This window comes from Musa acuminata, chromosome BXJ1-3 (genome assembly GCF_036884655.1).
Source record: "Musa acuminata AAA Group cultivar baxijiao chromosome BXJ1-3, Cavendish_Baxijiao_AAA, whole genome shotgun sequence".
NCBI lineage: Eukaryota > Viridiplantae > Streptophyta > Magnoliopsida > Zingiberales > Musaceae > Musa > Musa acuminata.
The window spans coordinates 11,515,297-11,533,398 of record NC_088329.1 but is presented as its reverse complement, the minus strand read 5'-3'; the positions used below and the strand labels follow the sequence as shown (position 1 = coordinate 11,533,398).

General features: G+C 41.8%; 2 protein-coding genes across 2 annotated transcripts; both read right to left on the bottom strand.

Annotated features, from left to right (window-relative positions):
- Nucleotides 1-4,189: 4,189 nt before the first annotated feature.
- On the bottom strand, nucleotides 4,190-10,503 carry LOC103973400 (protein TOPLESS-RELATED PROTEIN 2-like). Its single transcript, XM_065149450.1, has 23 exons — nucleotides 10,424-10,503; nucleotides 10,159-10,338; nucleotides 9,937-10,050; nucleotides 9,682-9,837; nucleotides 9,176-9,353; nucleotides 8,952-9,087; nucleotides 8,748-8,863; nucleotides 8,505-8,643; nucleotides 8,304-8,413; nucleotides 8,118-8,187; nucleotides 7,980-8,053; nucleotides 7,791-7,886; nucleotides 7,600-7,695; nucleotides 7,375-7,502; nucleotides 6,874-7,105; nucleotides 6,658-6,776; nucleotides 6,186-6,474; nucleotides 5,866-6,045; nucleotides 5,625-5,753; nucleotides 5,451-5,546; nucleotides 5,019-5,213; nucleotides 4,711-4,886; nucleotides 4,190-4,438 (listed from the first exon to the last, which is right to left on the bottom strand). Exons 1-23 carry the CDS (start codon nucleotides 10,501-10,503, stop codon nucleotides 4,273-4,275), a joined length of 3,255 nt encoding a protein of 1,084 aa, XP_065005522.1. The 3' UTR covers nucleotides 4,190-4,272.
- A 1,632-nt stretch (nucleotides 10,504-12,135) lies between these two features.
- Nucleotides 12,136-17,491, bottom strand: LOC135623080 (ADP-ribosylation factor-like). The gene is made up of 6 exons (XM_065125604.1): nucleotides 17,169-17,491; nucleotides 16,027-16,117; nucleotides 14,199-14,314; nucleotides 13,449-13,508; nucleotides 13,291-13,356; nucleotides 12,136-12,575 (listed from the first exon to the last, which is right to left on the bottom strand). Exons 1-6 carry the CDS (start codon nucleotides 17,223-17,225, stop codon nucleotides 12,405-12,407), a joined length of 561 nt encoding a protein of 186 aa, XP_064981676.1. The 5' UTR covers nucleotides 17,226-17,491; the 3' UTR covers nucleotides 12,136-12,404.
- Between the last annotated feature and the right edge of the window lie 611 nt (nucleotides 17,492-18,102).

Here is an 18,102-nt window from a genome sequence, read left to right as displayed (position 1 = left end):
GCGGCTCAAGCGTCGACGAAGAAGGCTGAGGAGGCTCTCGCGGAGGAGACCCGAGCGGCCCCTGAAAAGAACAAAAAACTCATCGAAGAATACAAGGAGTCTCGTGGGTTTTAGCTCGGGTTGCAGAGGTCGGGGCAGGTTATATATGAATACAGATATTGAGTCGCCGTGTCGCAGTTTTGGGCTCGGTATCCCGACCTTCAGTTTTAATAAGATCCCTTCTCCTATCTTCATGAAGATGACAGCGTGCAGATGCCCGACGAAGGTCCTATTAATGATAGCACGGATCCTCCCGAGGCTTAGGCTATGTCCTCTCTTTTTTGTGGCCAGTTAAGCGCTATTTTGTCTTGTATGCCACGACCGGTCGAGTAGTGTAACCTTTCTTTATCAATGGAACTCTTTTCCGCAATCTTGCATGTTCTCTCTTTTTTTTTTCCTGGCGACGAGAGCTTTTATCCGGCCCGACAGACTTTTCAGACATAAAACTTCTTCAAATTTGATATGTGTCATATCCTCGATAATTGTCGTCCTTCCTGTGTCGTTAAGCGGTAAGTACCATCCCGTACTACCGTCGTTGCCCGGTAAAGGCCTTCCCAGCTCAGGGCCAGCTTACCTCGGGAGCGAGTCAGGTTGCTGACCTCGATCTTCCGTAGGATTAAATCAACGAGCTCGATTGGCCGAGGGCGCACCCGGCGGTTGTAGAGTCTTGTGACGACTCTTCTATAAGAGAGGGCTCGGAGGTGCGCGTCGGCTCTTCATTCTTCGATGAGATCTAAGCCGACTTGGAGTCCGTTTTTTGACATGACATCATTGATGTTGTCAACTCAGGGTGTCGGAAAGACTACCTCGGGCGGAAGCACCGCCTCGGTACCGAACGCCAAGCTAAAGGGTGATTCCCCCATGGCGGTCTTCGGTGTTGTTCGGGAAGCTCACAGTATGCTCGGGAGTTTATCGACCCAGGTGTCGTGAGCTCCTGTGACTCTTCTCTTCAGGCCTTCCAATATTGCCCGGTTGGTTACCACGGCCAGGCCGTTAGTTTGGGGGTGGGCCATCGAGCTAAACCTCAACTATATCCCATAGCTCGAGCAAAATCTTTTGAACTTTTCGTTGTTAGACTAGGCGCCATTGTCGGTGATGATGGCTTTGGGGATGTCGAAACGAGTAATGGTGTTCTTCTATACAAATCCTTCTACTTGCTTCTCGGTGTTGGATGCTTATGGCTCGGCCTCCACCCATTTGGTGAAGTAATCCACTCCGACGATGAGGAATCTTCGTTGCCCCGAGGCCGGTGGGAATGGGCCGAGGAGGTCCATTCCTCATTGCGTGAAGGGCCATGCGCTATCAAGGGGGGTCAATAGAACTGTGGGTTGATGATATGCTCGGGAATGCTTTTGACACTACTGGCATCGTTGTGCGTATGCCATAGCATCTTGATGCATGGTTGACCAATAATACCCTTATCGGAGGACTTTGGAGACTAAGGTCCGATCGTAGATGTGCTCCCCGCAGATCCCCTCGTGAACCTCAGCTAAAACTGTCTGGGCCTCCGTGGGATCCAAGCAACGTAGGAGCGGTTGGGTGAACGACCTCCGATAGAGTCGTCCGTTCATGTCGCGATACCATGCCTGTGTGCATCGGAGCCGTCAGGAGGCCGCTTTGTTTGCCGGCAACGTCTCATCTCTTTTGTAACGGAGGATCTCTTCCACCCAAGCCGGGGCTGTGTCGGTCGTGGCCACCTCTTTGGTTGCGATGGTCCGGCAGGGAAGCTGCTTGACTTCCTAGGGCAATTTAGTGCATGCACCCTAAGCGAGTTTTGCCAAGGCATCTGCTTGAGCATTCTACGGTCATGGTACCCTTGTTATAGTGAAGTGTTGGAAGTAGCTAACGAGCTTCTTTTGATATGACCGACTACTAGTTGAGAATCGGTGAAAACCTCAATGTTCTTGACTTGGAGTTCGAGGGCCAACTTAAGTCCGGACAAGAGTGCTTCGTACTTGGCCTCATTGTTGGTGGCTTTGAATCCGAAGCGGAGCGCATGTCTAAACGATTGGCCATCGGGACCTTCGAGAACAAGATCAGCCCTGCCCCTTTTGGTGTTTGCCGAACCATCCACATGCAGGCCCAACCGTTGCTCGATATGTCCACAGGTATCGCCTTTAAGAGGAGTTAATTCTAAGATGAAGTCGGCGACAACCTGAGCTTTGATGGCGGTCCTTGGGACGTACTGTATGTCAAATTCTCCCAACTCAACCGACCATTTGAGCATTCATCCGGATATGTCAAACTTCGACAAGATTTGTCGTAACGGTTGGTCGGTCACCACTCTGATAGGATGGGCCTGGAAAAAGAGACGTAGCTTCCGGGCCATCTGGACGAGCGCCAAAGCTAGCTTTTCCACCGGCTAGTATCTCATCTCGGGGTCGCTGAGGACGTGGCTCACGTAGTAGACCGGTTGTTGCACTCCAGAATCTTCCCGAGTCAACACAGAACTGACTGCGTGCTCCGAAGCCGCTAGGTGGAGACTGAGCGGCTCACCTGAGGAGACTACAGCGAGTCGGGGTAGCTGGGCCAAGTGCTCCTTGAGCTGCTCAAAGGCCTCTTCACATTCCGAGGTCCATCTAAAGTCCTTTGGATTCTCCGGAAAAAGGGAAGGCATTTGTCCCCCGATCGGGAGAGGAACCAGGCCAGGGCAGTGAGCCTCCCGGTTAAGCGCTACGTCTCTTTTATCGAGCGAGGAGGTTGCATGTCGATGATGGCTTTCAGCTTCTCGGGGTTCGCATCTATCCCTCTCATGTGGATGATAAAGTCGAAGAATTTTTCCGAGCTGACTCCGAAGGTGCACTTTGTAGGGTTGAGGCGCATGCCGAACTTCCGCAATGTCCTAAATGTTTTGGCGAGATTCGCTAGGTGTGTTCGGGCGATTTTGCTTTTTATGATCATGTCATCGACGTACACCTCCATATTTCTCTCGATCTGGTGGGTGAACATCTTGTTCATCATTCTTTGGTAGGTTGCCCGGGCATTCTTCAGCTTGAACGACATGACCTTATAGAAGTAGACACCTCAGTTAGTGATGAAAGCAATGTGTTCCTTATCCTCTGTTGCCATCTTGATTTGGTTGTACCCTGAGAATGTGTCCAGGAACGTGAGGAGCTCGTGCCCCGAAGTTGCGTCGACTAGCTGGTCGATCGTTGGGAGTGGATAGCAATCCTTCGGGCATGCTCGATTAAGATCGATGTAGTCAACACACATTCTCCAACTTCGAGTAAGCTTTTTAACGAGAACTACATTCGACAGCCATCGAGGATATCTTGCTTCAGCGATGAATCCTGCCACCAAAAGTCGCTCTACCTCGTCATCCACCGCCCTTTGTCGGTCGTGCGCCAAAAATATATTAGTCTTGTTTTAAACAATAAAGATTTAAACAACAGCAGATTGCATCAAAATTTAGCCCATGAAAGTATATTTTTTACTTGCATGCTCTCTTTCGTAGTCACTAGAATCCATGAAAGTATATTTTTTATTTGCATGCTCTCTTTCGTAGTCACTAGAATCCATGAAAGTATATTTTTTATTTGCATGCTCTCTTTCGTAGTCACTATAATCCATTTATATTAATATTCATAGACCATTCATCCATTTATATTAATATTCATAGACCATTCTTGTCATGTTGATCTACTTTAATCTGTTCTTATTAGATTAATCTTTTGTTTTGGTGGCTCAAACATTCTTTTATATTCATATTCTCGAACTTTTGGCTTTTGTTTTAATTTTTCATTACCCCTTTTCTACAAAATATTGCTTCTTTATTATTATTATTATTGTTGTTGTTGTTGTTCTTAATTTTTACAAAATGAAGGGGGATTGATTGGGCTTCAGAAAACATTGAATTTTAGCTAACTCCATAATGCAGTATATTAAATGTCGTACATCATTATTCCTTTGTGAGGTAACTTTTCCTACAGGGAATGAATGCTATGTTCTGCTACCGGTGTTATGTTATATAATTTTGAAAATGGGGAAGAACTACTAGAGATCACACACAACAAACAGCATGTATATCTGTTACACACTATGCAAAATCCTACCCACCCCCCACATATAGAACAATCAGAAACCGTAAAAGGAGGAAGAATAATAAAAGAAAGAAAGAAAGAAAGAAAGAAGAATCAGTTCGTTCGTTCGTTCCCCTTTTTGCACAGTTGTTGTATAGGAACAAGGAAGAAGATAGGGGTGGTCCTGATGTCTGGTGATCACTTGGGAGCAGGATTAGGATTGGAGACGGATGGATGGGAGAGCGGCTTTTTCCTTGGGAGGCACAGCATCGGAGGGCTCCAGCACATGAACGGCGCCATCGCTCATTCCCAGTGCTATCTGGTTTGGTGCGGATGGGTGGGCAGCAATCACCACAGGATATACAACAGCAGCTTCACGGCTGCATCGACGATATTAATTTATTAATTTAATAATTTAGGCTTTATAATTTATATAGCTGACAGACAGAGCTTTTTCTTTTTTAAATTTAAGATTAAATGTTTGTTAGGGGGTGTTCTAAAATTATTAATTTAATCAATTCAATTGAAAAATAAATTATAAGTCGATTTAAACTAACTGGGATTGAATTAATTTGTTTTTTGAATCGATGATCTGAATAATTTTAATGATTTATTAAAATATTTATGTAAATTAATCAAACGGAGTTGTTACCTCTTCTGAATGGATGGTGATAAATATGCAGAGGGTGCAATTCGACAACGAAGCTTCAACCCGTCCGCTTCGAAAATTCCGACAGCCCCGTCCCTGAATCCAGCATGTACCAACAAACCATCGCAAGAATATGTTGCACTCGAAATCGATGCAGCAAGCGCATCTCTAGGAGACCACTGCAACCGAGAAAGAAAACAAACGTGTACCCCCCCCCCCCGTCAGCCGGAGAGACCACTGCAACCCCGAGGAACCTACGTATCGTTCTCTTCTTATCAAATCTATCTAACTCTATCAGAAAAAGGACTAACCGAATGCATGCACTCCAGCTTGCTGTCGTAGATGGATAGTTGGCTCGCGTGGACGACCAAGAGATGTGGATGATTCTTGTGGAACTGAACTTTGGTGTCCCCATCTAAAGGGGCTGCTGCTGCTGCGTGGGAAGCTGGTGCCTGGATAAATCGTGACATCTTCTTCTCCCATCCATCGATACTCCACATGCATAGCTGCAATTAAATCAACCTCATCAGTAAGTAGGAATACCGACACCAATCAGTTTGGACGACAGCTACAAACAAAGACCAAATGAAACTGTGTCAAAACATGGTGAGTTTTAATCACGCTAATCACTTTCGAGATAAGTCGGACGGACGACGTCAAAATCGAGCATATATTTTGATTCAAAAAAAAAAAAAAAAAAAGCCAAAAAAGCCGGCCGGCATGCTTAGGCCAAATGTACACACCTGAGCATCGGCTCCGGAAGAGAGCAGCACATCTAGTGACCGGGAAAATGCAAGGCCAGTGATTTTTTTCCGGTGACCCTTGAGATCGGCCGTGACCTGCAAAGTTTCCAGCAGATGCCAAGATTAAATTTGGCTTCTCATAAAACACAATCGAGTAGGAGGAGAGGTGCTAACCGTCGCGGTTTGCGCATTGTATATTAGAATACTAGAATCCTCGGTTCCGATGGCTATCATATTGTTATTTTGAGGATGAAATGCTAGAAAGGTCGGCACAGGTGGAGGCGACAATAAGGTCGTCATCAGCTGCGAGATAAAAACAAGAAACGTAATAATATCTTTCGAGACTCCCGAGTACAACCATAGCGGAAGCATGTCAGGCAAACAATGGATTTAAGGAAGAAAGAAAACTCGGAACCTTGGACGCCACCAAACTGAACAAAGAGACATTGCCGCCGGACGCAGATATAACGTAGGAGTCATTGTTTGACAAAGCCATACAGGAAGTTCCTTCTTCTGGATTAGCTCCGGTCGTGTCATTGATCATGACGGCACCATTCGATGGTTGCCACAGCCGAGGAGCGACAGATGCATTCGACTGAAACCCGAAGAAGAATAAGAAGAAGAAGAAGAAAGAAGAAGAAGAAGAAAGAAGAAGAAGAAAAACCACCATCACGAAAGATATATATATATATATGCAAGCAATAGATAAAATTCAGTCATGATAAACTCGGTTACCTTGCCGGATGGATTGTGGTCGACACGTGCCCACGTCCACAGCTTATGGACGCCATTGGAGCCGAGACCCAACACGGCTATCCCGGAGTTGGTGTATAACAACTGCACCACCTCGCTTGCCGTCGTGGAATCCGGCAACCGCAAGGCTCTGAGACGAGCGGAGTCAACAATGTCGGATGACTTCCATCCGGTATCTCCTGGAATTCTTAGCTTGACATCAGCGGCCGTCGTACCGTCCACCGTGGCCTGCACAATTCGTTTTACCGTGTCGTTATAATCCCTGCTCCGAATATATTCGAAATTTGAAGGGAAGGAAAAAAGAAAAAAAAAAAAAAAACTTATATTTACTTTATTCAGACAGACAGACCACCGCAACCGGTTGCACAAAATTCGTTCGTATAATCATTTTATCCAAACATTAGTAAGTTATAAAAAAAAAAAAAGAAAACCTTATACCTCCTCAGATGGCCTCTTCTCCCTCGTCGTTAACGACCTTTTCCCGTCTGTGTTTGCTAGGATCTTAATTCCATCGTCGCTTGTTGCCACCGCAAGCAGTGAACCTTCTCCGTTGAGTCTCAACCGAGGGCTTGCCTGCGTGTAAGGAAGAAGAAGAAATAGGATAAACTAAATGTTTCAGTACGTCACAGTGGGAACAAAAAATTAATAATAAAAAATAAAAACTACTAACAGGCAATCCACCATCTGCATCAGTAGATGTTAGCATATAAGCACGGTCCATATCCCAAAACTTTATCAGATTTTCATCTCCGGCTGCCAAGAGGTTCCTAGACGTATCGAACTGGACAACTCCGAATGGCCGGTTTCTGAACCCCGAATACGTCGTCTTGATTCTGCCGTTGGTTTCATTCCACTCGACCAGATGAGTTTCACCGTCTTTGCTGGTCCCACAAGAGAAAAGCCTGCGGCGGCGGCGGCGGATTGAAGATATGTAGTAGTAATTTCAATGATGATTCGTGAGACCGAAAATATATCAAAAGCAAAAAGAGAGAGAGAGAGAGAGAGAGAGAGAGAGAGAGAGAGAGAGAGAGAGAGAAAATATGACTATGAGTCACACCGACTAATTGTAATAACTAAAAAGGAAGGCATCGACAGGTTGCACCAAGGCTGCTGACATATAAAGAGCAATGGGATGGTGACAAATTGCGATGCGGAAAGACGGAGTTCTCACCTTGTCCCATTTGCACCGTAAGCCATCGTCGTGCACCCGTGACCGGGAGCGTCATACTCAACTTTGGGACCCGAACCATCGTAGAACCATGCTTTGATTTTCCCATCACTACCCGTCGAGAATATAAACTGCATCAATCAAGCCAAAGTGAGATCACTAACCGAGCAAGCTTTTTCGGATGGTTACACCGGCTAACGAGTACGACAACACCAACACCGAACGAACCTCGATGGACTCAATATGGCGAGCGCACACAGAATAAACAGGTGCGTCGTGGCCCTCAAAGGTGTACCGCTTCTGCCCTGTGGCAGCATCCCATACCTGTCGTCGGTCGGTGCAACAGAAAAATCATAAGCTCATGCAATTTCTTCTTATAAAATAGATAGGCCAAAGCACATCTATCTTGTGCTGCTCACTTTAATCGTCTTATCTTCACCGCATGTGACTATGGATAAGCTCTTGTCGGGATGGGAGAAGGCAATATCATTAACACTACCCACATGAGCATCGATCTACATAACACATATATATAAAACAAACCGGTCAGGCACATACTTGTACGAGGATGAATATAAAATATAAGAATAATAAAACATTTAGCTTACCTCCAACAGTTGTCCCAACTCAGCATTTAAGCTGAAAGCATATGTCTGAACAAGATGCTTTGAAAACGCAACACCTACATCAGAACATACATTAATATCTAAAATTAAAAACTATCGACTTAAGTTGAATCGTAGTACCGAGAATAGAACCATCTGGGCTCCATAGGCATCTGTTTACAGATATGGTAGCATCTTTAACGAGCGACGACTGCTGGATGAATGAATAAATGAGGTAACACACACCCGTGAATCATATTATTTTACACGACAGACAGACGGAAAACCGGACCAAATATCAACTTTTAAGCCCAAGGGAGAGAGCACCTGCAGAGGCATAGAACAAGATCCCATATCCCAAACCTTGAAGGTCTTGTGCGCTATCCTCTCTTTAGACCCGACTTCCCATATGTCAACGTCACCAACATTTGTTCCAACTACAAAATAAATCAATATGACACAATTTTTATAGAAAAAAAAAAAAAAAAAACACATCCATATGCTACTCGATAATTCAAGCGCGCCAACCTAGAAGAATTGTTTGGTGGATCGGGTGGAAATCCAAACTCATGACATTCGAACCCTGGTTAAGAGTCCGCACCACAGTTTTCGGAATATCATCTTGAGGGCGAATATTGGGCGGATGACTTGCACCGGAGAACGACGCCTGAAGCACAAGTTTCGGCCATGAGCAGTTTCTTTATACTGAACCAAGCTACAGACAAGGAGATTGTTACCGCAAGTCTTTGGCAGGTGTTAGCTGTTTAATACCTCATCTGTTTGGGCCGTGCGTAATCTCTTCCACACGCGTTCAGACTCCACAGTTTGGTTATCCCCCCCACCAGGAGGAGCATTTGTCGGAGTCCTTGGATGTTTAAAGAAAGCAGCTACGGCAGTGAAATTTATTAAGTATAGTCCCTGCAATCTTCTCAGTCACCAGAAAATTTAAAAAAAAAAGGGGCATTCGAGGAGCACCTGCACTTTGAGGCTGAAGCAGACCTGAAGGGACTTGCGCAGCAGCAGCAGCAGCATCATGCGGTAATGGTGGGTTAGCAATTGCCATCCATCTCTGAGTGGCACTTGCAGACGGAGAGACAACCAATGGGAGTGGCTGAATCAAATATAAAAAAAAAAAAAAATGGTAATTCAACATTAGTCGATCGATAACAAGGAGCAAAGAGAAGGAGAAGTCCTCTTACAGTATGAGAATCCATCGGAGGCAATGTTTCAGCTCTAGGATTAGGCGGCCCCATGAACTGGACATTTCTTGGGGCGGGTCCACGGGCTCCATCAGTAGGACATGTGTGATCAGTATAAAGCGTGTGGAAAGTTGGGCTGGGGCGTGGATTCGGGCACTGTTGGTGCTGCCAACGCAGACTATAAAAGAAAATGTGTGAATCTCAAACGTCGGAATAGAAACACACGCTCCTGACCGATGATGATTCATATGATGATGATTCATATGCTCAAGTAACTGTGAGTCTTGTTACTACTCTGTGCTACCTACTAAACAATTAACTGCTATTTCATTTTTATAGAAAGAGACTCATCAACTAAGTTTGGAATGGAATGATTGCCAATAGTAGTAGTAAAAAAAAATACTATTCAAGTTAATGGATAATTAAAGAATACCCGAACGTACGTACAATAAATAAATAAAAAAAGAAAGAAAACAGAGGAAATACCATACCATACCATACCATACCTTTGCTTGATTAAAGACTCGAGCCGAGATTCGCAAGGTGGAAACTTTAGCTTCTCACGAAACACAGGATTAGCTTCGAAGAGCTTCTTCAGCTCCACCCACATGTTATTTCTCGCAGATTTTACGTCACCGTACTTGGAAAGCTGCTGGTTTTGCCTTCATATTCGGTGGTGGATAAAAAAAAGGATGTCTCGTCGTCATGAGAATAATTTGTGCATCACTCTCTCTTAATTACAAAAAGCCAAACCGGATTACCTGAAATTCTCCAAAGCAAGCAGCTGAACCATCTCCTTGTAAAGCTCCTCATTGAAGGAAGCAAAAACCTTGAGATCCTTCCTAAGTATATCGATGGCTTTCCCTCTATCTGACCTATTATATAAGAAGAAGACCAAACAAAAACAGAGCATTTTAGACATGAACAATAAATCTGCCAAAACCAAAAAAAAAAAGGAATTATAAGCTTCCAAAACATCTCACATGTCAAGTGCTTCCAGGTACTTCTGCTTCCTAATCTCAAAGTAAATTTTCACAGAATGCCGATTATCTTCGAGCTTGGTGAAACTACCAAGGTACTTTTCAGCTTCATCCCAGTTCCCTTCCTGAACCAGATCCCCGAAATATTTCATGTTGAAGTAGCAGCCTGACTCTTGTTCCAACCTATCATCCAACCATTTTGCTCCGGTCATAACTTTTACAGACAGATTATAGAATTAAAATTGCTGAAGAAATTAAGACAACTTACTTGTGAACTGCTTCCTTGTACTTCTTTTCATTCAAGTACTGCAGTATCAGAAAAATCAGTTCCTCTTTCAAGGCTGTCATAACTTGCCGGCCCCTAATTCTCGAATGCTCCACGACGAACGATCCGGTTTCTAGAAGAAAGAAAGACACAAATCACATTCGTCACAAAGATCCAAGACGCCATGGCCAGGCTCAAAGATGCAATGTCACATCAATCCCTTCCCAAACGTAATAGAAAGAACACGAACGATGACCTCCCGTCCACTAGCTCGCAATCCAAAGACGTGACCTGAGGACCCCGAAAGCCTACCTAACTGATACTTGGGAAACACTAGTACGAGAACGAAACCCCAAATAGTTCCCTGTCCCAACCCTGCCTAACCCCAAATAGTTCCACCTTCAAGATTCAAAAGAAACGAAAGAAAACCCTACCGGGCCGTCACCAGGGCGGAGAGAAAGGCACAAAATGGCGATGCAGTGGCAATCTGAACCGCCACCGTGCTCCCTTGCGATGATCCCGCAACAGAGTCTTTGATCTGGAGTCGGATCCTTCAAGAAACCGCCAAATGCAAAAATATCTTTGTGTAAGCAAGCCCGATTCGAATCGCCTCCAAAGTTTCTAGGGCTTCGAACGGCTCTTCTCCTTCCTTACGGCTTCTTGCACTCGCTTCCCCTCCCTTCACCTGTTCCTTCTCCCCACTCCTCCCCATCTTTGTCGCCTTTTATAGCCCCCCCACCCCGTCCGGTTCCTATCATTCCCCCTGAGGCTTTTATAGGTAAGGAAAACCTGTTGCCTAAAAGACCCCCAATATTTAGGAAACCACCAGATTACCGCTCCCATGGTGGTGGGGGCGGTGGGTAAAAAGCGCGTCGCTGCTGGTCACGTCGGGAAGGGCATTCTTGGAAACAAAGCCCGATGTCTATTTCGAGAAGACAATTAATTTCAATAAAGGGTAATTTAGTCATTTTGTCGTTTTGCTGCCGACTCGGCCTCGTCAACCTTTCTCGTACTCAGTCCAATTTAAGTCCTCTGTTTCCGAGACGATAACATCCTACCCTTTTTTGCTGGGCGCGCGCGCTTTGTTTTGCCTTTCTGCCCTTGGGCCGTGGGCGCCAAAGGGGGTTGATATGTCGAAAGAGGGCGTGGGATTAGTAAGCGTCTTTAATGGGATCCTTTCACGTCACCGCGAGGCGGTATCTGCCGAGGCATCGCAGATAAGTCGGGTACCATCTCACCGAATGATAAGCAGATCTGCGTCTCTCGGGGAGAAGGGAGCCAGTCCAAACGGGGCAACCGCCGTTCCCACAGGACCCAGGGAACGGATACGTGTCCACCTATGGCTCTATCACGTGCGAAACGATTCCAATGCGGACGAGGTTAACATGACATTAATTATAATTGGTAGGAAGTAAAATGTCTATAGACGGCCATTATTATTATTATTATTATTATTATTATTATTATTATTATTATAAATTTGGTATAGCATATATTACCATCTAATTATTTGGATTCTCTGTACATGTTCTGTTGTATCACTAACCATCCAAAAATAAAACAAAAAAAAAAACTCGGATTATTTTATGCAAATATATAAAAACATATATAGTATATCGATGCCAGATTAAAATTTCCATACCTTTGCTCTAAGTGACCAAAACAATGTCGCCATAAAACTTTTGTAATGTTCTAAGTGAGTAGTAAAGAGTCGATCACAACAGAGTTCTGATGAATCATGACAAGTTCTGATATCATGCGGCAGCATTTGTGTTAGATACAATCAAAAGACAACTTTCAACATCATACACAAGCCATTGTGAACTGACACTGAGAACAGCTTACTCACATCTCAGAATAAATCAGTCAAGATGCCATCCCCAACAAATCCAAAGGCATTGAGGAGAAGAAGAAAGGAAATATACACAAACTCTTCAGCTTCAGGTAATCTGAACGTTTGTAAACAGGAGGAGGAGATGCCAGCTCAATGTCTTCCTGAGTCTTGCAACTCCTTCAGGGCTGTCACTAGCCAGTCAAGTCCCTCGTAGAGGCCATCGCCGGTGAGGGCACAGGTTCCCTGAACATGCCAAGTACGGTTCCTCAGATCGTAGAGACCCAGCCCTTCAGATATCTCCATTGGAGTCATCACCCCTCTCTGAACAAGCAAGAAATAGTTGTTCTTCAGATTGTGTAACTGATTGGAAACAAATAGAGTAATAGTAAACATGCATACATCAAGGTCTAATTATAATCTTGTACATTTTTCCAAGTGAGGAGGATGTATACAGCTCCCTGGTTTGTGTTTCATTTATGAGGATGAGTAGTCCTAAGGGGAAAAAGGGATGGGACAGTCACAAATCAAGCTCCGCTTTAATCAACAGAAATAACCGAAACCTATTAGTTTATGGCTTTGGCTATTTCATAAGAAATTTTTATATAGTTGAAATAAATATTGACTATGTTTCACCAAAGTCTCTTTTATTATATATATATATATATATATATATATATATATATATATATATATATATATATATATATATATATATATATATATATTTTTTTTTTTTTTTTTTTTGCAAAGGGTAAGTGGTGATGATGGGATTCAAATCTAAGAACTTGTGATATACTATTAAAGTCCTTACCAACCAAGCTATCTGATACCTTATTTATATATGATAATATGTAAACAGGTGGAGCTACCACCTTTTTTCCCCCCCCCAAAAAAAAAGAAAATAAATCCAAGCTCATATGTACAATAAAGCAAGTAATCATAAGCCCATATTTATAATAAAGAAAGTAATTTCAATTAAGGACGACACCACGTACTTGTAATAGCATTATGAGATAAATATAGGCTACTAACATACCAAATCCTGTTTATTAGCAAATACCAATATGGTACTGTTGAGCATGAAAGGATCCCTGATGATAGCCTGAAAGAAGCATTATACAATTGAAATTACTGATAAGAATTTTCAGAAGAAGAAAAAGAGCTAAATTAAAATGACATCATTTAATTCTAAACCTGAAACTCTTCTTTGGCATTCCCAATTCTTTCTCTGTCTAAGGAATCAACAACATATATCTGAAAACAAGAGATCAATAAACAATATTAGAAATTGAAAGCTACAAAGGAATAATTGTGCAAGCTTTAGGACTAGAAAATACAGCCAGTGGACAGGCTTCCCACCAATATGGGATTTAAAAAGAGTCAATTTAGATCAAGTCTAATGATGCAGATCTGTACAGGAATGGAACTATGAATTAAAATGGTGGTGATGATTGCGAATTGCAAACCTTTCTTTTTTTCTGTGAGAACATTGAGGGTTCTTAATTCATGAACTTACCATATGATGACAGGAAAACTTGTGAAAATAGACATTTTAAACTCTTCACTCTACCTCACTAGGAATTCATATTACTTATCAATTAGTCAGCAGGAAGAAAAATCTGTAAGCTTATAAAGCAACATAGAGACACATGGATTCAACTGCTTATCAAAATTTGTTGACTTGATGATCAGAAGTATATTTCAGCACTTTGTTGATCCCTGAAGGAAGGGATTCAGAGGCTAGAGAACAAGCAACTTGAGAACTGATTATAAAGGATGCGTGTTAAGACTTCAGCCAGCTGGAATTCACCAGAAGAAAAGAATCATCCAAATTTTGACTCAAAATTAAAGGTTACTTGAAACTGAAAAAACCATGTCATTGAAGAGTAAAAGGTCACCAACATACCAAATATAAAGATCAAACATGTAGAAACAACAAGTTACCAGAGCATCAGTATTGCAAAAGTAATGCCTCCATAAGGGTCTCAATTTTTCTTGTCCACCGACGTCCCAGACTGTAAATACCACATTTTTATATTGGACTTTCTCTACATTGAAACCTAGAACAAAATATAAGATAGAAGGGTTGTGATCAACATTGAGGTCAGAGGATCAAATAATCACAGTTGTCAAAATACGGGTTATATATAAGCAATTCGCGAACACAGAAATATGTATAACAGATCAACAATGAGGCAGAAAATACAATAAAGATCATAGTTTGTCAAAATATAGCTTCTAAATAAACTATTCATGAACCAAGGAAAACCATATAAAGTACAAGCCATTTTCTGCATCAAAGGACCAACATATTAAAAAAACGTACAAATAATTTAATAGAAACAGCAGAATCATGAATGCTATCTTCTCCCAGATCCATATCCACTTGGCATGTTAAACTTATCTACTCCTTGCAACCTTAACTTTTAAAAACATACCAAAATACAATCTCAGATTGCTACCAAAATTCGGTTAGAGATGTTTCGTAAAGTCTCTAAAATGTTCAAGCCAAAGTATGAAGCGAGGAATGGACCAAGTTACATGCTAAAGATCAATAATGTGAAGCAGAAATTACAGAGAGAATTGTTCTAAGGTTTTAGAGTAGGGGAGGAATTTTCTTTTCCTCTCCTTTATTTGTTTCAAAAACATTCAATGATTTGCATCGAGCAAATGATTGATCACAATCCGTAGGCATCTCCTTCAAATTATTGTCAGGAACAATGGACCGAACATTACATTGACATTACAAACACTGAAAATGCAGGGCCCACTGACTGAGAAAAAAATTATGCTTAGAGAAGAAATTACTGATCCTACTGAAGGAGACTTCTTCCTCAAAAGCAAAAGAAAACGAGAAAATTTCAATGATGACGATTTGCAAACTCTGAAACCGATTGATAAAAAGCCAATGGTTCCACTATATGTTCAATGTCTCTCAGGAATGAAAGAAAGATTGTGATAATATCCAAATGCGGATGTGTTTGGACAGAGTTGGGTACAGATATTCCATTTGAATACTAGCCAAATGACCCAGATTTAGTTTCAGCTTTGATATGAATGCATTTTTGCTGTATAAGAGTATGCATCAGATATTTATTAAATTTTGGATCTGGATTTGTATATCCATGTGAAAATAGGTTATGTGTCCAATTTATATTCACATATTATATCAGTGAACTTACACAAAGAGAATGTTCCCGGTGAAGCAATATACACATACTTGTTGAAGCTTCACATGATTTTTCTCTTTGTGATAAACCACTATTACTTGCATACATTTATATACACATGCAGGTAATGGAACTTCTTTCAGCCATAACCACTTTCTTGACCTCCTATGCATGCTGGCTATATCTAATTGTCATCAACATCTACCTTAACCTATATCCACACTAGATCAGGATCTTATTTGTATCCTTCCAAAAGCAGATAGTATTCATATTCTTCCAACATATACTCAATATCAGTTATCTAGATGTTCCCAGTGAACATCTGATCCATAACCATTATAAGAAATATTAATGTTTTCAAAATTTAGCATCCACCATCTGCATCTGTATTGGTATCCACTGACTATGTGGATACTAATGCCCTACCCAGCATTGAATTCTTCTTCACTCCTAGTGTTTCTACATCCTCATCTGAACAAGTAAATGCAATAGAATTCTTTTTCAACCCCTTCTCAATCAAATTTTAACAAACTAAGATAGTTCCAGAGAGTTAGTTCTACAGAATACCTTTTCTATTTGGAAGTGAATTACAGGAGGCTTACCAATAGTTGGAACCGTTGACAAAACTTCCCCAATGTGCAACTTGTACAAGATAGTTGTCTTACCAGCTGCATCCAATCCAAGCATTGCAACCTACAATAGGTTAAGTACAAAAGATGTCATCGATGGATTGTTGCACTTATTCATCAAAATAAACAGAAGTTCTTATGAACATATTACCTACATAAGAAGAGAAAAAACTTCATCTAGTTAAGGAGTCCGGTGAAGGTTGTGATGTTTCAAATACACAGGCATCATTGAACACAAAAACAAACTGTTGCTTTGAACTACTCTTGGAGGGCTATATTAAACCATTGCTTTTATACATGATTAGTACCACCCATGAATTCTAACAAATATAATAATAAATTCTTATCCCTTTTGATAACACCAAACATCCATGTCAATGTACAACAAACTTTTGAGTCTATGAACTGTCTAATATTTAGGTGCCAAAAAAATGGAAGACCTTCCATAAAACTTTCCTTCCAATCAAAGAGGGTGGAGATTGTAAAAAAATCTTCTGGTTTTTTTTTTATAACAAACTCTTCTTCGATATACCCTAATTATAGAACCAACGTATCAAAAGATAGCTTCTGAGTATTTATTTAAACAAAACATTAGCTACTTGCTCCTTATTACAAAACTTCCACTACATTTTTCAGTCTTAGCACTGGATTCCAAAGTTTTTCTCGGTAATTTTAATTCAGAATTTTCCCACTCTAATCTCATAAGTCAAGATACTTTTATCACCAATAAATGTATATCCATACAATAATGAAAAGTCAAGACTTGAGTTGGCCCTTGATTGACCTCGCATCGATCGAGTGCTCGCTTGATTCACGTCCCCATTGCCCTCATACGAGGAATCGTTCCTTCATACATATACGTAATCATCCTAATGTATTCGAAGAAAATCCCTTTTCTAAGTATCATGATATATGTGTTTAGAAACTTCAACTTTTTGGTTTTTCGGATAAATCGAAATTTATATAGGAATATTTATTATGATTTCGAAGGGACCAACCAAAGGAGAAAAACATTGAAGAATATGCTAGGAAAGGTACAGGCACGTGATATGTTCATCTGTTCAGGAGCAAATCGAGTTGGAAAAGATGAAAGGAAAAGAGGGAAAGGGGAATACCCTCATTTCGACGGGGCCGAAGAATCTGTCGAAGAGCTTGCGGAAGGCTTGTCCCATGGCGCACGACCTGCCCTTTTCCTCTACTTCCTTCCTATTTACCCCTCTCTCTATCTCTCTCTCCGATGTTCCTGTATCTCAGAAAGGCTCGATCATCTGCCGAATGGTGAGAGAGCGAGAGGGGAAGAGAAGTTGGTGGTGTTGTTGGGGAAGTAGGCCGGCTTCGGTTTGACTGTGACGGAAGCAAAGACTAACGGAGGGAGGAGGTCTTGAAACAAAAGAATCGAAATAAGTCACGGTGTTGGCAGTTGACCGGAGCCTGTCGCGGGAGGGCACATCGTCGCTGTCCTCACTGATCGGGATTTAGATGAGGGGGCTACATGCGATCGCATGTGCCACTGCCTGCGAATCCAACGGCTCATTTGGTGGGAGGACGACGGACACACGTCCGATGCGTTCGCATGTGCTTCCGACCTCAATTCCTAGTTTGGGTGGGAGGAAACTTAAAAATTTTAAATTCGAAAAATATGAACTAAAAAAAAAGAATTTTAATTTGTGACGTCATCAGAAGTGTAAGCATACGTCTAAAGGTAACTAACCATCTAAACAAACTCATCGTCACTTATCCCTTTGTAAATTAAAATATATATATATATATATATATATATATATATATATATATATATATATATACAAAGTAATCTAAGAAAAAAATTGTCGTAAAATTCTGTGATGTATATATCACCTAACATTTACCAAAATTATTATGAGGTCTGTCGCCGCAAATGGAAAGCAGAGTTAATCAACTGCGGTCTGCATCCTAATGGATTTGAGTCCTATAACACTGCTTAACATCGGCTCACATACATTTACTCTGGGTAATGAAACCACTGAAGCGATACTCGAACATCGCCTGTGGCTTGCTACAGCAGTTACT